General features: G+C 35.3%; 2 protein-coding genes across 4 annotated transcripts; one reads left to right on the top strand and one right to left on the bottom strand.

The window, feature by feature from the left end:
• On the top strand, nucleotides 1-17660 carry LOC144442257 (endoribonuclease YbeY-like). Of its 2 annotated transcripts, none has more exons than XM_078131555.1 (4): nucleotides 1-309; nucleotides 1529-1654; nucleotides 3038-3106; nucleotides 17537-17660. In XM_078131555.1, exons 1-4 carry the CDS (start codon nucleotides 73-75, stop codon nucleotides 17588-17590), a joined length of 486 nt encoding a protein of 161 aa, XP_077987681.1. In that variant the 5' UTR covers nucleotides 1-72; the 3' UTR covers nucleotides 17591-17660. The 2 variants fall into 2 exon arrangements, with proteins under 2 accessions (XP_077987681.1, XP_077987680.1); XM_078131554.1 differs by lacking the exon at nucleotides 17537-17660 and adding an exon at nucleotides 8307-8512.
• LOC144442256 (uncharacterized) lies at nucleotides 13248-26222 on the bottom strand. Of its 2 annotated transcripts, none has more exons than XM_078131553.1 (9): nucleotides 26048-26222; nucleotides 23254-23367; nucleotides 20759-20905; nucleotides 19341-19477; nucleotides 17587-17686; nucleotides 17189-17289; nucleotides 16207-16367; nucleotides 15642-15782; nucleotides 13248-14626 (listed from the first exon to the last, which is right to left on the bottom strand). In XM_078131553.1, exons 1-9 carry the CDS (start codon nucleotides 26171-26173, stop codon nucleotides 14493-14495), a joined length of 1161 nt encoding a protein of 386 aa, XP_077987679.1. In that variant the 5' UTR covers nucleotides 26174-26222; the 3' UTR covers nucleotides 13248-14492. The 2 variants fall into 2 exon arrangements, with proteins under 2 accessions (XP_077987679.1, XP_077987678.1); XM_078131552.1 differs by having other exon boundaries at nucleotides 17587-17689.
• Nucleotides 26223-26357: the final 135 nt, after the last annotated feature.

Below are 26357 nucleotides of genomic sequence, written 5' to 3' on the forward strand. Positions count from 1 at the left end.
GTATCGAATATATCCCCACCAGTGCGGTGTTAGTGCCGTGCGGTTTATGCTGCATCTCCTGGGCAGCTCTACATGATTGACATCATCTCAACTGCTTCGATGTCTTTGTTATTGAGAAATCTGCAAAAAGTTGTGCCACTGAATTTCGAAAGACTTACTAGAGACATCAACATCATCAGACGAATACTGAAGATCGAAAATTACGATCTGGCGGTACTGTGTGTCGACGACAACGAAATACAGCTATTAAACGACAAATACAGAAATGTAGCTAGAGCAACGGATGTTTTGGCATTCCCAGCTTATGATGTATGTAAAAAAAATACTGCATGCTTGAATTAATCAGTTGATACCATGGCTTGCGCCACTTTAGTGTAAACTTTACCAGTTACATATTTCAACAAATTCAAGCTTCTTGAGTTGCAAAACCAGTTGAAGATTCAAGGTGTCTGTACTCATTATCCTAAACCACAGACAGCTAAGATACTTGTCTGTGCCTAAGCTAAGGGATCTGGATCTGGATTAGTAATTGGCACCACCTCCTTAGGAGCATCACGCCAATGGGGGTCAAAGGTTAAGATATGAATACTACTAAAATAAGCTTTCCCAAATACACAACATGTACCTTATGATCAACAACACTGCACGAGTAAAATAGGTAACACGTAAGGTGCTACTTAAAAAGATATGCTCAAAAGTATACCAACTTTATACTGAGCTCTTAACAACATCCGGGTCTTATACAGTGCTCAGCACATATAAAGATGCGCATGGCTACAGGTGTATTTGAGATACACTAGGGCCAAGAGATATTGTTTATTGCTGCATGAACACATGAATGTAAAGTGATAGGAAGTTGTAATTCCTTTTATGCATGTGTGTAGCTGTGTAAAAATCAACTAAATTGAAATGTGCTACTTTGCTAGTATCCACAGTGATTTGATAGTCTAAGAACATTCGCCATAGTAACTTTCCAACAGAGTAAACAGTACAGTACAACATTTGACATATACATTTAATTTATTACATGTAGTTTCTGAAGCCAGTAAAGTGGACCATAACAGTCTAACACAAATTGATGAAACTGATACTAGTCTAAGTGCATTGAGTTCTGTACATGAAACAATTTGAAATTATTACAACATATTACATGACATCCCATATAGTGCCACATATTACATGACATCACATACAGTGCCACATATTACATGACATCACATACAGTGCCACATATTACATGGCATCACATACAGTGCCACATATTACATGACATCACATACAGTGCCACATATTACATGACATCACATACAGTGCCACATATTACATGACATCACATACAGTGCCACATATTACATGACATCACATACAGTGCCACATGTTCTTACTTCATATCCCATATCCACATGTTGTCATAGTTACACGAATGGTTATACGTAGCTAAATGACATTCCTATAACAACCTTAACATTAAGATTTTTTTAAACTGAATTTCATTAATTTCCAACTCCAATGTGTTGTATTATTATAGGACATTATTGCAGGCCAGTTACCATTTACAGAGGAAGAAGTATCTGATTTGGGAGATATAGTCCTTGGTATACCATACATCAACAGATATTGTCAACAGAATGAACCATTGACAGATACTTTACCAGTGAGTCTGTTTTAGTTTTAAATGTTTTAAACTAGGGTTTAGTCTGGTGTATGAAATCAAAAGAGATGAAGGATAGCACTACTGGTAGACTACAGTTATATGAAGGATAGCACTACTGGTAGACTACAGTTATGTGAAGGATAGCACTACTGGTAGACTACAGTTATGTGAAGGATAGCACTACTGGTAGACTACAGTTATGTGAAGGATAGCACTACTGGTAGACTACAGTTATGTGAAGGATAGCACTACTGGTAGACTACAGTTATGTGAAGGATAGCACTACTGGTAGACTACAGTTATGTGAAGGATAGTACTACTGGTAGACTACAGTTATGTGAAGGATAGCACTACTGGTAGACTACAGTTATATGAAGGATAGCACTACTGGTAGACTACAGTTATATGAAGGATAGTACTACTGGTAGACTACAGTTATATGAAGGATAGCACTACTGGTAGACTACAGTTATATGAAGGATAGCACTACTGGTAGACTACAGTTATATGAAGGATAGCACTACTGGTAGACTACAGTTATATGAAGGATAGCACTACTGGTAGACTACAGTTATATGAAGGATAGCACTACTGGTAGACTACAGTTATATGAAGGATAGCACTACTGGTAGACTACAGTTATGTGAAGGATAGCACTACTGGTAGACTACAGTTATGTGAAGGATAGCACTACTGGTAGACTACAGTTATGTGAAGGATAGCACTACTGGTAGACTACAGTTATGTGAAGGATAGCACTACTGGTAGACTACAGTTATGTGAAGGATAGCACTACTGGTAGACTACAGTTATATGAAGGATAGCACTACTGGTAGACTACAGTTATATGAAGGATAGTACTACTGGTAGACTACAGTTATATGAAGGATAGTACTACTGGTAGACTACAGTTATGTGAAGGATAGCACTACTGGTAGACTACAGTTATATGAAGGATAGCACTACTGGTAGACTACAGTTATGTGAAGGATAGCACTACTGGTAGACTACAGTTATGTGAAGGATAGCACTACTGGTAGACTACAGTTATATGAAGGATAGCACTACTGGTAGACTACAGTTATGTGAAGGATAGCACTACTGGTAGACTACAGTTATGTGAAGGATAGCACTACTGGTAGACTACAGTTATGTGAAGGATAGCACTACTGGTAGACTACAGTTATGAAACCCATGGTTAAGTGAAAATCTGGTCAAACTTTAACAGTTCAAAGTCTTACAGTAAAATTTTGATGATTAATATGTCATAAGAAAACATGGGAACTTATTTGTTTGTCACTATTAGTAGAGCCTCTCCTTGTAAAAACAACATTTATAACTTTTTATCACTTTGTGGTGTGTCTTTGAATTGTTTCATTGTAGATAGTTGTAACACATGGTATCTGTCATCTCCTTGGATATAATCATCTAGATAACAAACAGAGTCAACAAGTAAGTATACAGTTTTTTTTCTATGTGTAACAAATTATTTATCCAAACATGGCCAAATTGAATTTGTGACTTCACATCAAAATACAAGTAACTCATTCACATGAATATATATTGTATAGTGTACAAAAAAGACAAACATATATTAATGTTTGGATGTGTCATTAAAAACCTGTACTGTGGTGGAATAGGTCATTAAAAACCTGCACTGTGGTGGAATAGGTCATTAAAAACCTGTACTGTGGTGGAATAGGTCATTAAAAACCTGTACTATGGTGGAATAGGTCATTAAAAACCTGCACTGTGGTGGAATAGGTCATTAAAAACCTGTACTGTGGTGGAATAGGTCATTAAAAACCTGTACTGTGGTGGAATAGGTCATTAAAAACCTGCACTGTGGTGGAATAGGTCATTAAAAACCTGTACTGTGGTGGAATAGGTCATTAAAAACCTGTACTGTGGTGGAATAGGTCATTAAAAATCTGTACTGTGGTGGAATAGGTCATTAAAAACCTGCACTGTGGTGGAATAGGTCATTAAAAACCTGTACTGTGGTGGAATAGGTCATTAAAAACCTGTACTGTGGTGGAATAGGTCATTAAAAACCTGTACTGTGGTGGAATAGGTCATTAAAAACCTGCACTGTGGTGGAATAGGTCATTAAAAACCTGTACTGTGGTGGAATAGGTCATTAAAAACCTGTACTGTGGTGGAATAGGTCATTAAAAACCTGTACTGTGGTGGAATAGGTCATTAAAATCCTGCACTGTGGTGGAATAGGTCATTAAAAACCTGCACTGTGGTGGAATAGGTCATTAAAAACATGTACTGTGGTGGAATAGGTCATTAAAAACCTGTACTGTGGTGGAATAGGTCATTAAAAACCTGTACTGTGGTGGAATAGGTCATTAAAAACCTGCACTGTGGTGGAATAGGTCATTAAAAACCTGCACTGTGGTGGAATAGGTCATTAATGTACTGTGGTGGAATATGTCATTAAAAACCTGTACTGTGGTGGAATAGGTCATTAAAAACCTATACTGTGGTGGAATAGGTCATTAAAAACCTGCACTGTGGTGGAATAGGTCATTAAAAACCTGTACTGTGGTGGAATAGGTCATTAAAAACCTGCACTGTGGTGGAATAGGTCATTAAAAACCTGTACTGTGGTGGGAAGATATAAAAAAATTGACCAGTTTGACCGTCAGGCATGTAAAACATCTCAAAGTGAATCAAATTCAGGTGACAAAATAATATTCTGAATGAGTGACTAAAATTGTAAGTACATTGATTGATTCCGCTAGACTTATAGGTTAGAGAGACTTATAGGTTAGAGAGACTTATAGGTTAGAGAGACTGATGGCTGTCGCTGTCATATCCCAATTATTCTTGAACAAATTGAAACAGTCTTTTGAAATGAATTTTTAATTTTTTTGCACTGAAATTGTGATATAAACAGATAAAGGTCAAATGTCACGACAGTTTAAAGTAAATGTTTTATAAAATAGGAATAAGATTGTTCTTTTAACCTCAAACAGACTGAAGATAGTCAGCAAAGAGGATTCTGACATGTGCATCTGGCTTTTCCAGATGTTTATACAATTCATTTAGAATAAAACAACTGAAAATCTTCCACCTCTCGCCCCGTGTGACAAATTGAAAGTTTAATTTCTGTTACAGATAGAATAATTGATTTCATAAGGAGAGAAGTGAGGGCAATTAATCATTATGTAATTTGGGGTTGGTTGTGATTTGAAGTTCTCCAAATAGTAGCAATAGTGGTAATCAGTGTGCCCTCTAATTAAAGCCAATTTGACGTGCCACTGATGCACACAAACAGTGGTGGCAATAGTGGCAGTGGTGGCAATGGTGGCAATAGTGGCAGTGGTGGTGATAGTGCCTTTAGTGGCAGTGGTGGCGATAGTGCAATAGTGGCAACAGGGGCAATAGTGGTGATAGTGGAATAGTGCCTTTAGTGGCAGTGGTGGCGATAGTGCAATAGTGGCGATAGTGCCAAAAGTGTTGATAGTGCTAATAGTGGCGATAGTGGCAATAGTGCAAGTGTCTAAAGAAAATTGGAAGAGCTGTTGAATTTAGAAGTGGCTAAATATTTCAGCACAGTATTTTTTTATATGTCATCCAAACCTGCACTTTTGTTAATATTAGTTGACTTTATAGCTACAATCTCCTGATTAATAGCAGTGGTGTACTCAGGTGACAGTGACTCTAGGACTATTTTTGTAGAAAATTCATACATCTCAAAACAAGTAAAGTATGTCCTTCAGTCATTTGGTAATTTAAAAGTAGATTAATTAACACCAACTTTGACCTTTGACCTGACAATTGCCATGTTCCCCTTGCCAGGCATTGCAATAATTGTAAAAGGAGAGCTTATACATTCAATGTCATTCATTTTTAGTGAGCTTGTCTGATTGCTACCCTAACGTGTTTGTTCATTTTGTAAACATAAAATGGTGAATGAAAAATAATTAACTGATATTTGTCCAAATTGAGGTTCACATCATTTGTTGTCAAAGTCTTCCAACTACATAGTTACAAGCTCAGACCACTATAGAGAACAGACTAGAAACACGACTTTTCCCTTGGTGTAAAGATGTCACTTAATTGCTTTTAAATTAGCGATAATCTTTTAATCCTAATTAGGGGTCATTGTTTATGTACGAAGTCATGATGTTACGTTTGATCACATAAAGTAATGCAATATATGGACCAGAGTAGCTGCAATAATTATATCATTTGATGTTTTTTTTTCGATTCCGATGTTTAACTAAAAGCAAACGTACAGCTCCTGTAATGTTTACCCAAATAGACGAGATCATGCTGAAAACGGGAGTGAGATGTCAGCGTACTGCCCATTTCAAAATACTACATGTGTTGCTACAGTTGCCAATTTTGTACATGAGTAACGATTCCAAAAATGTAAGCAACTATGTCTAGCAACAAGACCATGCCCATAGCAACAGCCAAATACAGTTGTGCTATAATCCCATTGGCCCTATTTTAGACTTGGCATTCCACCGAGATGAGTATGGCTGTGGGTTGGGCAATGCGTGCAAATATGTGTTAATATATTCAATAACCCATGACCTCTATAATAATCACTGCATGCAAGTATTGACAAACACATTTAGGTCACTACTAAGTCTTATCACTGAATGGTAATTGTGAATTTGATGAGTGTGTAGACATTGTCATTCACACATTTCTTAAGGCATTGGTGGTTATTTTTACAAGCCCCCTCCTTAGGAGGCTCACTATTAATTATTTAATAACACTAAAGGTTCTTCAAAATTTGTACAGGTGAAATCAAAGACTTGAAAAATCAAAATACAACAAAAAAATTTGGGGTCCCGCACTCATTTTGGAAGTAGAGCGTCCTCTAGTGACAGTAGTTTTGGTGTATTTTAGAATTTGCATACCTTTTTAAAATGAGTTGATGGATGATTTTAAATGAATTAAATTTCAAAACAAACATAGTATTTCATCACATGATATACTGAATCATGTATTAATACATTAAACTTGGATCATTTGTGTTTGGAAATATATGAAAGCAAGATATTTTGTCAACAGTTGATGAAAAATAGTAGAACTTTTCAACTTGCATTTTGTGAACATTTTTATCACAACTGAACTGATTTTTGGACAAAAAAAACTTAAACTTAAAAACTTTTGGCTGCTGATCACAGCATATGCAAAAGTCACAGCAATGCATTATGGGTAACATTACACTACCTGATGCATCTGTGATGTAATACACAAGGGTAATGTGGCATCCTCTACAGTTTGAAAAACAATCTATTTCTGGTTAATTTTATGAATCAAACATTTTATGGATTGTACATTAAATTGTAGATGATGACATTTTTCATTGGATAAGAGTTAGTAAGTTTACATCAAAGTTTAGATATTAGAAGATGTCCAGAGAAGAAAACTTCCACCTCACATCACATTTTGGCCGATAATATTTCTTGTTTAAATTTTATTCTATGATAATCGGTGCTGTTTTAAAAGTTACCTGGGAAGTCTTTCGCAGCTAAATTTGTATTTGTTTTTATCTGTTGTGACAAACCTACCGACTGTCAAATGTACAATAAATGTTGGCTGATGACATTCTATCATGATTAATTAAAGATAGCTAGCATTTATTGCCATTGTGAGTGTGACATAGTTTACCAATGATTGTCAGTTGTACTTCAAAGTTGAACTCACAAACACATTTATGGTGATCAGTACTTTTGTTAGTTGTCAACAAAATGTTGTTCAGAAATTCTGTCTTCAGCCTGTACTTTCAATGTCACAGCTATTGGATTGTTCAATGTAATGACAATGTCAGCTTCAGATATCCTCATTTTTAATGAGCGGGATCTTTGTTTTCCTTGGTCAGATTGCCCTAAAATTTTACCAGCTTTGTTATGCCTTATTAGAAGCCTGTGCTGATCTTTAGAACACTTGAACTGGAAGTGACAATAACAGAAAAGTACGCACAGCAAATTAGCCACAACCCTCCTTTAAAAAAAACAGTGTCCCCTGTTTGTGCTAGTCATCAACTAGGTTCTCTGATTGGCAGTTATTTATATCCTGGAATGCAGAGATGTCTTTAGCTAGACCTTGGGTGTTCTACCCTCAATAAAGTTACCTTTGGTCACTTGTTGGAAGAAACCCTGATGGCCTAGCAGCTAGACTAGGTGATGTGATGGTTACACCAGGGAAGTTTGTTTATACGTCGTCCCTGGTTAGACTCTACATCTATGCAAGTGTCACAATAATTGTCATTTCAAGTAGAAAAACACAATCACTTTGTAACGATTACAACATTAATCCCAAATAATTAGTACCCAATTCCCATCCATGTGACAACATTAACTGTTAATTTAACATTAAAACTGTGTTGATACTGGTACTTTGTGATAACATCACAAGATTGTATTGTATTGCATTGTATTGTATTGCATTATATTGAGCTGATTATATTTGTATTGTATTACATTGTATTGTATTGTATTGTATTGTTGCATTGCATTGCATTGTATAGTATTGTATTGTCCCGAGGTGCAAACACATTTGATATAGTCCATCCACTATAATCTAATGTCCATAACTATTGTGTGCTAGTCATCAGTTATTGTGTATCTGTCATCACTTGCTGTGTGCTATTCATCAGTTACTGCTTGTTTTTCAGATGTACAAGAAGGAATTGCATACCTTACAAGAATTCAACAGACTAACTGGATTGAATCTGAAACCAATGTTAGATGTTTGATGAAAATCAATATTAATATCATGCAAGTCTAATTATATAGGTTATATTCATTATGATTATGATCCACTATTGTTATCACATTATGACTAGGTTTGGACCTTTGTAATCATGAACACACATTCCTCTGCTGACTTGTCTAGAATAATGGTTTATCTATTCAATTACATATGATATTACTGTCAAGATGCTTTCTTTTGACCATAATTATGTTATAAGTTTATTAAAGTTTAGTTTTAATAGAACACTATTTGTTGAAGTGTTTTTATCACAACTATACATTCAGAGATGATGAAGTGTGTGTGTGCGCGCGCGCGTGTGTGTGTGTGTGTGTGCAAACAATTTAATGTCAAAAACTACTGGACTGATTGCCATGATATTTGGTGGGTATATTACTTTTGGTGTCGAGTTGGGAAATTGTTCAAGTAAAAATGATCTTACTATTGATGTCTGATTTGGGTCAGAAAATGTTATTTTTGGTCAAAAAATTTGGTTGTAATGTTCTTTTGGGTGTTTACATTAAGAATTATTCATGACATCATGATGCCATCCGTAATATGTAAATTAGGGCTAAATATGTGTCTTTTTAGTCAAAAAGCTATCATTTCAAAGTTATTGAGCAGATTGGTTTGAAATATGATGGGAATGTTCTTAGTGGAGTTTACATTAAGAATTGTTCATGACATGATGATCCATCATGGATATGCACTTAATTCAGGCTAAAATGTGTCTTTTGGGTCCAAAATCTATCATTCCTCCTAAACAACAGAGCAGATTAGGCTGAAATTTGGTGGTAGCATTCTTAAACACCTCACCAAATTTCAGCCTCATTGACCAATGTCTGTTTGAGTAGCCTGCATGGAATTAATTGGTGTAAGTATTAAATCCACTGTCAAGTTAAAAACTACAATATATTGCAACATACAACTGCCAATTTCAGGGTAAAATAATATTCTAGAATTCATTTTGCTTTATATCAAATAAATACATACTTGAAGATGAATGGCAAATATTGTGAGTATATATATAAATTGTAAATACCACTTCATAGATACTGTTGTTGGGTCAGATCTTAAATTATCAATAGTTTAAGACTATAATGTTCTCCTATACTATCAGTACATGATGTAGTTTAAGACTATAATGTTCTTCTACTATCACTACATGATGTAGTTTAAGACTATAATGTTCTTCTACTATCACTACATGATGTAGTTTAAGACTATAATGTTCTTCTACTATCACTACATGATGTAGTTTAAGACTATAATGTTCTTCTACTATCACTACATGATGTATACGTAGTTTAAGACTATAATGTTCTTCTGCTATCACTACATGATGTAGTTTAAGACTATAATGTTCTTCTACTATCACTACATGATGTAGTTTGAGACTATAATGTTCTTCTACTATCAGTACATGATATAGTTTGAGACTATAATATTAATGTTCTTCTACTATCACTACATGATGTAGTTTAAGACTATAATGTTCTATCACTACATGATATAGTTTAAGACTATAATGTTCTTCTACTATCAGTACATGATATAGTTTAAGACTATAATGTTCTTCTGCTATCACTACATGATATAGTTTAAGACTATAATGTTCTTCTACTATCAGTACATGATATAGTTTAAGACTATAATGTTCTTCTACTATCAGTACATGATGTAGTTTAAGACTATAATGTTCTTCTACTATCACTACATGATGTAGTTTAAGACTATAATGTTCTTCTGCTATCACTACATGATGTAGTTTAAGACTATAATGTTCTTCTACTATCACTACATGATGTAGTTTGAGACTATAATGTTCTTCTACTATCAGTACATGATATAGTTTGAGACTATAATATTAATGTTCTTCTACTATCACTACATGATGTAGTTTAAGACTATAATGTTCTTCTACTATCACTACATGATGTAGTTTAAGACTATAATGTTCTTCTACTATTACTACATCATGTAGTTTGAGACTATAATGTTCTTCTACTATCACTACATGATGTAGTTTAAGACTATAATGTTCTTCTACTATCACTACATGATATAGTTTAAGACTATAATGTTCTTCTACTATCACTACATCATGTAGTTTGAGACTATAATGTTCTTCTACTATCACTACATGATGTAGTTTAAGACTATAATGTTCTTCTACTATCACTACATGATGTAGTTTGAGACTATAATGTTCTTCTACTATCACTACATGATGTAGTTTAAGACTATAATGTTCTTCTGCTATCACTACATGATGTAGTTTAAGACTATAATGTTCTTCTACTATCACTACATGATGTAGTTTGAGACTATAATGTTCTTCTACTATCACTACATGATGTAGTTTAAGACTATAATGTTCTTCTACTATCACTACATGATGTAGTTTGAGACTATAATGTTCTTCTACTATCACTACATGATGTAGTTTAAGACTATAATGTTCTTCTACTATCACTACATGATATAGTTTAAGACTATAATGTTCTTCTACTATCACTTCATGTGGTGCATTGTTTATGGAGTATAGTGGTACATTGTCATTACTTTATGGAGTACGGTGGTACATTGTTTATGGAGTATAGTGGTACATTGTCATTACTTTATGGAGTATAGTGGTACATTGTCATCACTTTATGGAGTATAGTGGTACATTGTCATCACTTTATGGAGTATAGTGGTGCATTGTTTATGGAGTACAGTGGTACATTGTCATCACTTTATGGAGTACAGTGGTACATTGTTTATGGAGTACAGTGGTACATTGTCATCACTTTATGGAGTACAGTGGTACATTGTTTATGGAGTATAGTGGTACATTGTCATCACTTTATGGAGTATAGTGGTGCATTGTTTATGGAGTACAGTGGTACATTGTCATCACTTTATGGAGTACAGTGGTACATTGTTTATGGAGTATAGTGGTACATTGTCATTACTTTATGGAGTATAGTGGTAAATTGTTTATGGAGTACAGTGGTACATTGTTTATGGAGTATAGTGGTACATTGTCATTACTTTATGGAGTATAGTGGTACATTGTCATCACTTTATGGAGTATAGTGGTACATTGTTGTCATCACTTTATGGAGTATAGTGGTACATTGTTTATGGAGTATAGTGGTACATTGTTTATGGAGTACAGTGGTACATTGTCATTACTTTATGGAGTATAGTGGTAAATTGTTTATGGAGTACAGTGGTACATTGTTTATGGAGTATAGTGGTACATTGTTTATGGAGTATAGTGGTACATTGTTTATGGAGTATAGTGGTACATTGTCATTACTTTATGGAGTATAGTGGTAAATTGTTTATGGAGTATAGTGGTACATTGTTTATGGAGTATAGTGGTACATTGTCATTACTTTATGGAGTATAGTGGTAAATTGTCATCACTTTATGGAGTATAGTGGTACGTTGTCATCACTTTATGGAGTATAGTGGTACATTGTTTATGGAGTATAGTGGTACGTTGTTTATGGAGTATAGTGGTACATTGTCATCACTTTATGGAGTATAGTGGTACGTTGTCATCACTTTATGGAGTATAGTGGTACATTGTTTATGGAGTATAGTGGTACGTTGTTTATGGAGTATAGTGGTACATTGTCATCACTTTATGGAGTATAGTGGTACATTGTCATTACTTTATGGAGTATAGTGGTACATTGTCATCACTTTATGGAGTATAGTGGTACATTGTCATCACTTTATGGAGTATAGTGGTACATTGTCATCACTTTATGGAGTATAGTGGTACATTGTCATTAGTTTATGGAGTACAGTGGTACATTGTTTATGGAGTATAGTGGTACGTTGTTTATGGAGTATAGTGGTACATTGTCATCACTTTATGGAGTATAGTGGTACATTGTTTATGGAGTATAGTGGTACATTGTCATCACTTTATGGAGTACAGTGGTACATTGTCATTAGTTTATGGAGTATAGTGGTACGTTGTCATCACTTTATGGAGTATAGTGGTACATTGTCATTAGTTTATGGAGTACAGTGGTACATTGTCATCACTTTATGGAGTATAGTGGTACGTTGTCATCACTTTATGGAGTATAATGTTACATTGTCATTAGTTTATGGAGTATAGTGGTACATTGTCATTACTTTATGGAGTATAGTGGTACATTGTCATCACTTTATGGAGTATAGTGGTACGTTGTTTATGGAGTACAGTGGTACATTGTCATCACTTTATGGAGTATAGTGGTACATTGTCATTACTTTATGGAGTATAGTGGTACATTGTTTATGGAGTACAGTGGTACATTGTCATCACTTTATGGAGTATAGTGGTACATTGTCATTACTTTATGGAGTATAGTGGTACATTGTTTATGGAGTACAGTGGTACATTGTCATCACTTTATGGAGTATAGTGGTACATTGTCATCACTTTATGGAGTATAGTGGTACATTGTCATCACTTTATGGAGTATAGTGGTACATTGTCATCACTTTATGGAGTATAGTGGTACATTGTCATCACTTTATGGAGTATAGTGGTACATTGTCATTAGTTTATGGAGTATAGTGGTACATTGTTTATGGAGTATAGTGGTACATTGTCATCACTTTATGGAGTATAGTGGTACATTGTTTATGGAGTATAGTGGTACATTGTCATCACTTTATGGAGTATAGTGGTACATTGTTTATGGAGTATAGTGGTACATTGTCATCACTTTATGGAGTATAGTGGTACATTGTCATCACTTTATGTAGTATATGTGGTACATTGTCGTTACTTTATGGAGTATAGTGGTACACTTTCATCATCTGTTCTTGTGAAATCAACATAGAACACACATCTTGCTACAAAGGCAGAATTGACTTTTATTAGCTCCGAAAAAATATGACACTACAGTATTGAAGCTGACAACAATTAATGTTTGTACTTCCACCAAAACCTGCTTTTCATGTAATAGCCTCCAAGTTTCAGCTGCATAAGGGGACATGTACAATAAAGCCCTTTTACAGCAAATACAATAATTTACCCTTCAAGGACATGGTTTTGAGCAAGTATGAAATTCCACCCTAAATATAGGATGTTAGTCTTAAAGGGTAGTAAACATTGTTTGCTCAGTTTTGGCCAGCCTCTTTTGTGTGCATGTTGTGCAGTAGATAGCAATAATCTTAAAGAAATACAATTTGTAGTGGTTGATACTTTGTTATACTGAATACTTTGGTTTGTCCTCCTACTTAGTATACAGTATATAAACATAACCATCAACTCATCTAGAATGATAGAAATGGTTTTTTTTATGTTCTTACATTGCTTTGCACACTTACACAATACTTGTATCAAAGACACAGCTAGATATGCTAGGTATATTATCAATAAGGTCTTCTTCAAAGTTAAGTTGGCAATCTACATCAACTTTGTATGACTAGTACAATCTCTCTATGCTATACCTCGACCCTTTCATGGTTTTCTGTCGTCAATGATTTCATAGTCCATAACCGTATACATAACAAATGACACTGTACACTTCTCTACAAATACTCCTTCCTCTATAGTCCCTCACAATAAAAGATACAAAAATCAAAAGATAGAGATCTTAACGCTGATAGAGATGACCCTGTAACTTTGTCTCACAAAACTTCAAGTGTATACAAGAACTGTGTAAATAAAGAATAACTAGTGAATATATTGACTGGTAACCATGGTAATCATAAAACTATATTATCTGGTCATCAAGTAGTCATTCCTTGTGAAATGTAAGCTATTATTTGGTGAAATGCACAAACTTGTTTCAAATTAGTTGACAATTAAATGTACAAGTGGAATAGTCTATACCAAAATTGTGTATTAGAATATTGATCAAATACATGATAGTGTAAACTGGATAAGTAGTAAGATTAGTAGAAGTTCAAAGTTCATTGCTACACTTAGGTCAAAGGTCATCTCTTAATGACTACTTGAAGGCATGTTTTCTTTGTGATGTGGATAATTTTTAGTTTTTAGCATTTATAGCGATTGGTCTAAAATTCTGACTTGGGTCAAAAGGTCAGATGAACTGATTTACATATTGTCCATTGTGCAGTAGCTTGAGGTCCATTTACATATTGTCTATTGTTCAGTAGCTTGAGGTCCATTTATTGGTGGTTCACCCTCCATCCAGTAATGAACTTTGTTGGCAGCTGATCCTTCTTTTGTCATTCCTTCATCAAAACGTTCATCTGTGTAGATTGAGAAGACACCACCTGAAAGACACAAATGTAAAACATAAGTGGTTAAAACATGGCTTGGATTAGTCTATGTAAAACATAGGTGGTTAAAACATGGCTTGGATTAGTCTATGTAAAACATAGGCTAGGATTAGTCTATATAAAACATAGGGGTGAAAATTTAATTGGTCCAGGCAGCATTGTTGCTTCCCATTGAGCTATAACATTACTGCTAGAGTTCATTTCAAAATGGTGATTTACCACATTGTGAAATCCTGTATGTAAAAACTCAACTATACACACACCATTATAGTGTTACCTGTATGTACAAACTCAACTTTATACACACCATTACAGTGTTACCTGTATGTACAAACTCAACTACACACACACCATAGTGTTACCTGTATGTAGAGTCAACTATACACACACCAGTGTTACCTGTATGTACAGAGTCAACTATACACACACCATAGTGTTACCTGTATGTACAGAGTCAACTATACACACACCATAGTGTTACCTGTATGTACAGAGTCAACTATACACACACCATAGTGTTACCTGTATGTAGAGTCAACTACACACACACCATAATGTTACCTGTATGTAGAGTCAACTATACACACACCAGTGTTACCTGTATGTACAGAGTCAACTATACACACACCATAGTGTTACCTGTATGTACAAACTCAACTATACACACACCATAGTGTTACCTGTATGTACAGAGTCAACTATACACACACCATAGTGTTACCTGTATGTACAGAGTCAACTACACACACACCATAGTGTTACCTGTATGTAGAGTCAACTATACACACACCAGTGTTACCTGTATGTACAGAGTTAACTATACACACACCATAGTGTTACCTGTATGTACAAACTCAACTATACACACACCATAGTGTTACCTGTATGTACAGAGTCAACTATACACACACCGTATATAGTGTTACCTGTTATGTACAAACTCAACTATACACACACCATAGTGTTACCTGTATGTACAAAGTCAACTATACACACACATCAGCCTTACCTGTATGTACAAACAACACCTTCTTGCCCTTGAAGCGACTTGGATTATTTTTCATTTCTTCCACTACACCTCTTGCAGCTTTGCCCGTATAGACTGGGTCCAACACAATACCTGTACTATTGGCCGTGTTACGAATAAAATCTGATGAGGAAAATAACAATAACCAAATATATTAGTTATCATATTATCATTCTTTCCCTAATTGTTTTAATGGAGTTGTGTCATATTTGCATAACAAAAGATTATCTTGAAGTTGTTACAAAGGATGGAACCCGCAGAGGATAATGCAGTTAAAACTTTTACAGCAAGAGTGATTTTCACAAAACTTGGCATTTCACCATATGAAAGTGACCCCACTAGTGAAGTCAAATGAACAATAGACTTTACAAACCAAATACTAATATACCAAATTTTATTTAATTTGGTTTTACAATTAACAATGGTCAATTTTCCAGCGGCCATGCCCAAAAAAGTATGTCAGTCAGTAGCCACCACATATATTCCATTGACTGCTACCCCATCTATAACCTTCTAAGCAAACACTAGTTTGTGATTGTATACTTACCAAGTTCTTCTTCTGTGTTTTTACCATAACCTTTACCAATGTAGTCAACACACGGACTTACAATATCTTCAGCTTTACATGATAAACCTGCCAAGTCAATACTTTCCTGTACATAGCCATAGATGAACTCTATTGGTCTCTTTATGCTGAATGAATGAATCCTGAAAATACACAATAAAAGAATCAGAACTGGTACACTGCACCATATATGGGTATATCATTCCATATATGGTGGTATTCCATATATGGGAATACCATTCAGTAACGGCCCATATTTAAGAAAGTGGTTGAGTTACACTGTACAACATTTTACCCACAACTCTCTCTGATTTGTAGTGTTGGGCATCATCTTCTTGAAGTCAGACAAATCTCACCAGTGTATAGGGTTTTGTAAAAACATTTTTTCCATTTGGCAAGCGTAGAATTGCCACTGATGAGTTTCTGAATACCCATTTTCATCGGTTCTGGTATCAGTGATTTATTGTAGAAGGAGTAGCAATTTTAGGAATTTGTCAGCAGATTTTCTTGAAAGACATGAAGAATATTTGCGACGAAACTAAGGAAAATATATGCACCTGTTATGACTTTGCCAAAGATATAGATTTATTTGAATAGACATGACAAAAGAAATTTACATACTAAAACTCGTCATACACACTGACTACCCAAGTTATTGACACTTTGACAGTGAAAAGTGTTTTATTCACAGCACATGCTTAATTTAGTTGTTAGTTCATTTTTATACAAAATTTAGAACTTTATTTTTGATTCCTAAGCGTTCTTTTGCTACATATTAATTAAACTTAATTACTATGCTTAAAATGTTGAAAAGTATGGATTATTGAAAAAGTTATAAAATAAGGAACCTCCAAGCATACCAATCAGAGAGAGTTGTGGGTAAGATATTGTACAGTGAGTTAGTTGGTACTGTCTGTACAAGAGTGGTTATACTACATCAAACTAAAGGGACTTTATGACTTACCTTAGTTTGGATCCTGTGAGGTAGTTTGCAATGGCCAATGCACCCGTTGTGACAGCAGTACCACAAGTTACTACCACATCAGTGAATCGGTCTAAAAGACCCTACAGTAAATAAAGAAAAGACAGAAATACTTGACTTCTATGTGATTCTTTTAGCTTTAAAAGTCATGACATTCAAGTACATAGATTCCATTCACTACTTCTTGTACTGCGATATAATTGTCTTACATGATTGGCAACTTTATTTCAATACCTCTTAAAAAATGGCTGAAAAATGGGCAAAGTATTGAAGCCTTTCAAAGGAAGCTTATTTAAAAAAGACCCTTTTACCAGACTTTTCCATTTTCAGGTTCAGGATTCCAAAACTACAAGACCACGAGACGTCAATGACATACTGACCTGACTCATCATTTCTCCAAAGCAGTTGATGTAGCCAAACAATCCTGGATAACTTGAACCACCAATAGGAATGATATACAGACCTTTTCCACCCTCAACACTCCTATACAAAAAACAACAAATTAGCAAATCAGTACCATCTAATTGTACTGGCAGTATTTGTCATTGTAATGACAAAGTTTTTGTAAGAGGAAAGCTTACCTAAATTTTACTGTGCTCAAAAGTGTTTGAAATTTCATTGATTTACACAAGTTTCACATATTAGTTTTTGTGATGTAATAATGTCATTTCTAGGTCTATTTTGTACCAATATTGTAAGATACCTTTCACTGGAAGATCATTCCTTGGAAGAATGAGAATTTTCAAACAGGTTTGATTTGATCATTTTCAAAATTTCATTTTCTATGAGTAAACAACCCTTCAAAGGAGACATGAAGGGTGTTCACATATGTAAAAAACCTTGCCACGGCCTGGTCCCAGTAAACAAATTAATCAGGTGTTAACTTTTGGTCTGCGTTCAGATTGCATATTTGTCGTCATCAAGTCTAGGACAAAAACAGCGCCCTCAGGCACATCAACGCTACTATTGTTAAATATGGCTGACTTCAATAATTGTTTACTTTCCAACTGATAATAACATTACACATTCATGGGACGCTTAAACAATAATTAAAAGGTCAACATATACTGTAGGTCAACATGAGAGGGCGTCATCTGGGACAAGGTCTGCATTCACACAGACGTTTTTGCTCTGGGACAAGACCAGGCCCGGCCCAGGCCAGGGCCTGAACCACCTTCTCGTCTGGGACCAAATCTTGTCCGGGCCAGGCCCTGGCTAAACCGTTCACACCTGTTTTTTTGTCCCAGACCAGGACCTGGCCATGGCCTGGCCCTACACAAAATTCGTAGTCTGAACAGGCTAATGGTCCCCCAACTTTTTTTTCCTTTATTGCCAAGCTATTGTCCAAATTTAGACAAGACCATGAGATTAAAGTCAAGGTCAAAAGTCAATAACCGAATAGATACCATTAACAATGTGGGTGTACACTTAAATAAAGCCTGTAAATATAAAACTTCTAGGTTTTGAACAATTTAGTGTTTGACCTTAAAGACAAAGCTTTAGTTTCCAGCTGAAAGCTTTACTATAAATATTGGTGAAGTCACTTGAATGATGTGCTAGACACAAATAATTTAAGTTATTGAACAATTTGCTGTTTTGGCCTTGAATGTATGATGTACGTCAAAGTACAAAATGTACATGTGTAGATAGTGAATTGAATGTGTGTATTCAACTTCTAAAGTTATGGTGGGAAGACAAATTTTGGCTATTTGACCTTGAAAATGTTGGTCAAGGTCAACAGTTAAGGCTTCATTTGAAAGCTTAACATTGATTAAGTGGGAATAGATAAATGGTGTCCACATATTAAAACTTTTGGATACAAAACAAAATGGGTAATTCACAAATATGGCCGTGATATTGCCATGAAGGTCAATTAAGATCGTGTAACTATAGAACTTGCAATTAGTACTGCTACATTTGTTCTAAGTTTGGTTGAAATCAACTGAGGCATGTCAGAGAAATGAGGGTGCATGGATGGATAGATGCACACAGATGGATGCACACAGATGGCTGCATGCATGCATGCATGGACAGACAGACAGAACCCAAGTAATTAGCCCCCCCCCCCCCAAAAAAAAGACCTATACATAGCATATTATTAATTTGATTTAGTCAACAAGAACTCTTCTCTTACTTGACTTTATTTGATAGTTCCACCATTTTGTCATAAAATCCTGGATCTGTCGTAGTGTCTGGCAATCTATACAAGTTGGCTCCACTAAAACGACTCAATTTCAAATTCCCCTGAAGTGGAACTTTCTCACCACCACCCTGTAAATCAAGCACACAACTTGTTAATGACATCATTCTGTAAAGAGGCACCATTTACTCAGGTGTAATACTTACATCAAACTTTGATTAAAACTATTCTAGTATAATGTTAATGTCAATGTCTGTCTTCTATCACTTATGGCATTGTTAGAACATATTACTGATGGAATCATCATGTCATGATCAAATCTTAATTTACACACCACTTGGGGACCTGTTCAAGCATGTCTGAGTTATGGCTTTGGATAGGGAACATTTGCAAACAAAATGGCTGCTAGGCGGCCATATTGGATCGTACAATGACACAAATTGACGTGCATATGTATGCCATAGTATGTTGCCCCTGTACCAAGTTTGAAAAAAATCGGTCCAGGCATCTCCAAGAAACGGCTCTGGATGGACAGACGGACAGATGGAACCCAATCCACAAGTCCCCGTCCCTGACTTCATCCGGCAGGGACTAGTAACGAATTTGAATCTTTAGTATGCCTTCCCATACCTTTGGAAAGGAAATACCAATATTTGGGAGTACAAAAAAACCTGTATGAGTGAGTATGTAATAAAGTAAGTAGTTGACTTGCTCGCTGGATCTACACACACATGGTGTCATTTCCTTCAAGTCCAAAGTCTTCCTCAAGATCAAATACAAGTGAGATACAAAGACTGATTAGGCCTGACTGGGTGCCTACTATTAAAAGGGCTTCACTATGTGTCATTAATTATAGAAATGATCATTAAAAGCCACGCCACCAAAACCTATCAGCACTAAGTTACAGCCCGACAATGCCACACAGTAAATTGCAGAACATTTGCTTCAGTACTTTTTGTGATATCAGTGGAACAAAATTTCTGCAGACAGACAGACAGACATCGCCACGACATTACTTCCCATACAGGAGCTAAAAACAATTCATCTGTGGTGGCAATCCAAGACTTCAGATACATATAACCCCTTATTAGGATCACATGTCTGTAAGGTTACAGTGGGATTTAATCTGTTGACAAAGACTGAAGTATGCAGTTTAACATTGCAGGCAACAGTTTGGAACAAAAGTCTAACTTAATATTATATTTATCAGGGTGTTGTAATTTTAGGCATCTGATCGTAATCAATCACATTCTGTCAAAGCTGTTAAATCCTGGTTTTCCCAATTTGTAGTATTTTTTGTACAAAGAAATAACCCCCCCCCCCTCCCATCCCCACCCCCCTTGTAGAAAGAGGATTTTAAACACAACATCCGTGGGAGTCCGGGGTACAGTAAAAGTTGACGAGGTACTTACTCGTATAAGAATGTGTGCATCCAAGCCTAACTGTGCTGAAGCTACTGCTGTGGTTCTGCAATGATTAGAAGTGAAAGCTCCACATGTAACAACACCTTTGTATCCTTTTGAGACGGCATCACCCAATAAAAACTCAATGTTTCGAATCTAGATAAAAGACATGAAAATACATGTTATATACTTCTGTATTGAGCACTGTACAACAGCATCCATTTGAAAGATATTTACTCTGTGATACAACACATGACAAAGATTGCAACATATTAGACACTGTTTCTGAATTTATCTTTACTTCGTCACTCTAAAAGGGACATCATATTTACTTTGATATCAAAATTTTTCATCACAATGTGCCACATTTGTCATGTCATGTCAGCCATACACTGCATTATTCATTCTAATGAAGTCTAATTGAATGTACACAATAAATGAACAAAGATGCTAGCTTGATCTGTACATCACATAATTAATATCACTTGATCTGTACATCACATAATTAATATCACTTGATCTGTACATCACATAATTAATATCACTTGATCTGTACATCACATAATTAATATCACTTGATCTCTACATCACATAATTAATATCACTTGATCTCTACATCACATAATTAATATCACTTGATCTGTACATTACATAATTAATATCACTTGATCTGTACATCACATAATTAATATCACTTGATCTGTACATCACATAATTAATATCACTTGATCTGTACATCACATAATTAATATCACTTGATCTGTACATCACATAATTAATATCACTTGATCTGTACATCACATAATTAATATCACTTGATCTGTACATCACATAATTAATATCACTTGATCTGTACATCACATAATTAATATCACTTGATCTCTACATCACATAATTAATATCACTTGATCTCTACATCACATAATTAATATCACTTGATCTGTACATCACATAATTAATATCACTTGATCTGTACATTACATAATTAATATCACTTGATCTGTACATCACATAATTAATATCACTTGATCTGTACATCACATAATTAATATCACTTGATCTGTACATCACATAATTAATATCACTTGATCTGTACATCACATAATTAATATCACTTGATCTGTACATCACATAATTAATATCACTTGATCTGTACATTACATAATTAATATCACTTGATCTCTACATCACATAATTAATATCACTTGATCTCTACATCACATAATTAATATCACTTGATCTGTACATCCCCAGCAACATCCCTGTGAAATTTCAGCCAAATCAACAAAGTACTTACTACTTTTGGAATTATTTTTACATGTTTAGCCCTAATTTGCATATCACTGATGGGATCATTGTGTCATGAACAATACTTAAACTTAGCACCCCAAGAACATTCCTACCAAATTTCAGGCCAATATACCCAGTAGTCTTAAGTTTTTTGACCAAAAATCACATTTTTAAAACCCAAATCACATACCTGTGAAGCGATCATTTTCATTTGAACAATTTCCAAACTAGACACGAAAAGTAATCTCCCCACCAAATACCAAGGCAACCAGTCTGGCGGTTTTTGAGTTTAAGTCGTCCACATACACATTATACAAATTCTACTTGTGTGTAGCTAATAGTATCTACTATGTTCTATACCTAGGTGTGTGTATTTAGTATCTGCTATGTTCTATACCTAGGTGTGTGTATTTAGTATCTGCTATCTTCTATACCTAGGTGTGTGTATTTAGTATCTGCTCTGTTTTATCCCTATATCCTGGGTGTGTCTAGCTAGCTCTCTATGCTTTACTGCCTTTACAGTTGATCAATCATAATTTATAGACAGCAATACTCACATGGAGAAAACAATGTGTTGTCACCTTCATGATCTATACTCTAAGTTCAAAGGTGTACCCTTTGTAATGCAAATTACCTTGCCTTTAATTGGTCAAACCAACCTATTTGCAAGTGGTGCCATATTACATGTTACTACAAGTCTATCAAATGGCCCCAAATCATCTACTTCAGTGTTCAGTTGTTTAAAAATTAACAACTGTTTGTCTCACTTATCAACTGTTTGTCTCACTTATCAACTGTTTGCCTCACTTATCTTTCTTTCTCCTTGTCTAGAATATATATTGTTTGCTAAATGGCATTGATGTGTTCTTATCATAAATATTCATTTTTAGTTAGCCAGGCACAAGTACATAAAATGTAAAGTGCACCACAACTAGCCAGTAAGTAGGAACACTACCTGGGGCCCTAAAGGAGCCCTATTCTAAGGAGTGGTGACTATGTTACTATACAGTGATAGGCTGGGCACTGTACTAATGATACACATCCAGTGAATGAAACTATACTTAGTATCTGCAGACTCCAATGGGTGTGATAATGATTATATACATCGATACACTCAAACTTGCATGTTGTACAATTGCCTTGTAGCTTGTTAACAATGAGCCGATGGTGGTAACATATGACATTATGTATATTTATTAAATATCTCATCTTACCTTGTTGCCTGTTAGAGTACTACCTGTCATATCGTCTCTCTTGACGTACAACTCAAAATCATCTGGTACTGTTTCTATATTCCATCTGTGTATGGGAGTTCCCATGTTGGCCAACTACAAAAAGAGAGGAAAGCACAACCCAACGTTACATGCATATCATATATATGTGTGTGTGTGTGTGTGTGTGTGTGTGTGTGTGTGTGTGTGTGTGTGTGTGTGTGTGTGTACGTGTGTATCTACATAACATATAGACTACAAGTATTTCAAATTGCTGTTGATGAAAGATACAGAGCTAATGTTCAGTTTCTTGTTTGCCAATTCCACATTTGAATATGATCTTAAGTTTTGTATTAATAAAATATTTTTAATACGGAAGAAACAATGGATGGTAATACAACTTCATTACACTAGAAAATAGGTCAACCCAATAGTTTTGTTCAAGATTTATTTTCACGTATAACTTAGCATTGTAGTGGGAGTGAAACAGAGTCACCCTGTATATCTTAAGACCCACACTTAGTATTGTAGTGGGAGTGAAACAGAGTCACCCTGTATATCTTAAGACCCACACTAGATGCGTTATATATTACATAACAATACATACTTTGGACTTTAAATACTGTCTTGATGTTAAATACATATGTTCATCACATTTGTTGTATTTTCAAATCTTTTTCAGGTATTTCTTGTGGTAAATTATTGTTTCCAAGGATTATATTTTGGGTGATATGTAACATTCTTGTTTTGGCAAATTTACCAGACTCAAAGTTATATTCATTTTATCCCGGCTATACCTGGCATTTCCAAGACTAAATTATATTTTCCCCAGAAGTTCCATGGAAGTACTTTGAAATTCCAGAACTGTATATTATACGTGTCACATGACTACAATGTAGAGTTTGTTTACACTAGACAGTAACTTCAAAATCATGAAAATGTAATCAGTACATCAGGGGATTATTTACTCAAAAAAGAAGAAGATATATTGGAAGTCCCTAGATCAAATCCATTCTGAAAGCCTCAATGCAATTATCAGCTGGGTTGATACACACACAAACGTTATGTGCACAATTGCACCATACTATGATCTGAGATGTCTGACAGACTACATAAAAGTAGTATAGATTATATATAGAGTTGCCAAACATGAGAAATCCATTACCTTGAATTATTAGCAAATCAAGATTTGCATACTGAGGGATCATGTCATCAAAAAATAATCCATATATTCATGAACTAATTTGAATTTTTAGGGCTATTCCCCAGAGAAACAAGACAGCAGTCAAACCTGCTGTAGATCACATTTCCAATGTGAAAGCATGCCACGAGGGTCAAAGGTCAAAGGTGATCAGTATGTAAATCAACCACACAATGCACCCTGTGATGTCACGTTGTAACCAGCCAATTGTAGTACAGATCTAGAGGGCTTGTTAAATTACAGCACCACGTGGCCGTTTTTCCACACATGGACATAGCAAGTGACAGAAATTAATTTATTAGCCCTGTTCTTGACTAAATCAATGAATTCTTCACCAGTATGTTTAAAACAAATAGATCTTCTAAATTCATTTATAGGTCCTTCATTGCCATAATGTAGATTGTCGGAGATAGCAATTGTACAAAAGTTATTCTATCATGCCCTTGAAGTTGAACCTGCTTCAAGAACAAAATAGTAAATAGGTGGCACAAACTTCTTTACTTTGTAAATTCTGATAAAAATAGATACAAACAACATGTGACCATCACCCAAGTAATTTCCTTTTTAACAATAATTTAATTTACTTGTTAACATAACTTAATAATTGCCGAGTGGGTCTACTTCAAGAAAACCTTATCAGAGACACTTAATCAATCTACATGGTTTGGTTTTAATGAATAGTAAATATAAAGAGTAAAAATAAGCATACAGATTTATTCGAGTGCTTGAGCATCTTGGCCTTATCGTCCCATATGATAAAATATGCTCGATACATATCATAATATGGTGCCACCTGGCTTTCCAAACTCTCCTCAGGGACTCTCCTACCCTACCCTACCCCCACCCCCCTCTCCCTCCTGAATATTTTCTTGCCCTCCGAGCAACGACGGATCGATGGAATATATGTTACACGGGCATATTAAAGTTGTCTTAACCTTTTCGCACTAATAGTCACTGCAATAATATGTACATATAAAATATATACTGCAACGAACTGTGCATTGATGATGGAAAATTCCCTCACACTTTTACACGCAAGGTCGTTTTATCAGCGGCACACATGCAGTGACCAGCATATTCATTGCACACTGTTCAACATCACAATACCTAGCCGATGTACCCCCATTCAAATATTGTACAGCCGTATTTCAATTTTGTGAACATTACAAAATACACATACCGGTATATACGTTTATCGACGGACTTACATATTGACTCTCTGGCGATTTGTGGAAAACAAATACACTTTCTAACACGGTGGTTTATACTGTAATGTGCGCGGCGTTACAATGTAACGTGCCGGTCCAGTAAACGGTCTTCGCTACCGTACGTCTATCACTAGCACTTAACATGTCGGCTAACGATAATGGCTGGTAGACCCGAAAAGTGCGCATTTATATTCAGTAGTTTATTGCAAAATGAAATCGTTTAGGAAGCGAGTACACCAGACTCGCCTTATCTCAGTGAACACCATACTTTCTGTAAGTCTGCTGGTTGCATGACCTGAGCGGTTCAGTCTTTTAATATAACAATACGCTATACACACTTTACTTCATTGCTTAGTTGTTGACGCAAAATGAAATATATTTTCTTTACCTCTACTCTGTGCTTTGGTACGTCCTTCATCTTCTTTGCAAACTCTGGAGGGTTCCATTCTGCCAAAAAACTCTTAGCGATTTCAAGTTTGTCCATTCTGGCTCTCTTGCTGGCTTGCTCTGACATCGTGTGATTAAAATCTACCACAGCTATTAACGTCGTGTATTATGCAGAGTGTCCGTGGCACAATAAGATAACCAGGGTCAGCATGGAACTTTCCGCGCATGATAAAGCCACCTAACTCAACGGTGATTATAATACTAGCTGTCATCAATACTTTGCAGTAACACAACCACTTGTACAATACTTA

This window comes from Glandiceps talaboti, chromosome 11 (genome assembly GCF_964340395.1).
Source record: "Glandiceps talaboti chromosome 11, keGlaTala1.1, whole genome shotgun sequence".
Classification (NCBI taxonomy): domain Eukaryota; kingdom Metazoa; phylum Hemichordata; class Enteropneusta; family Spengelidae; genus Glandiceps; species Glandiceps talaboti.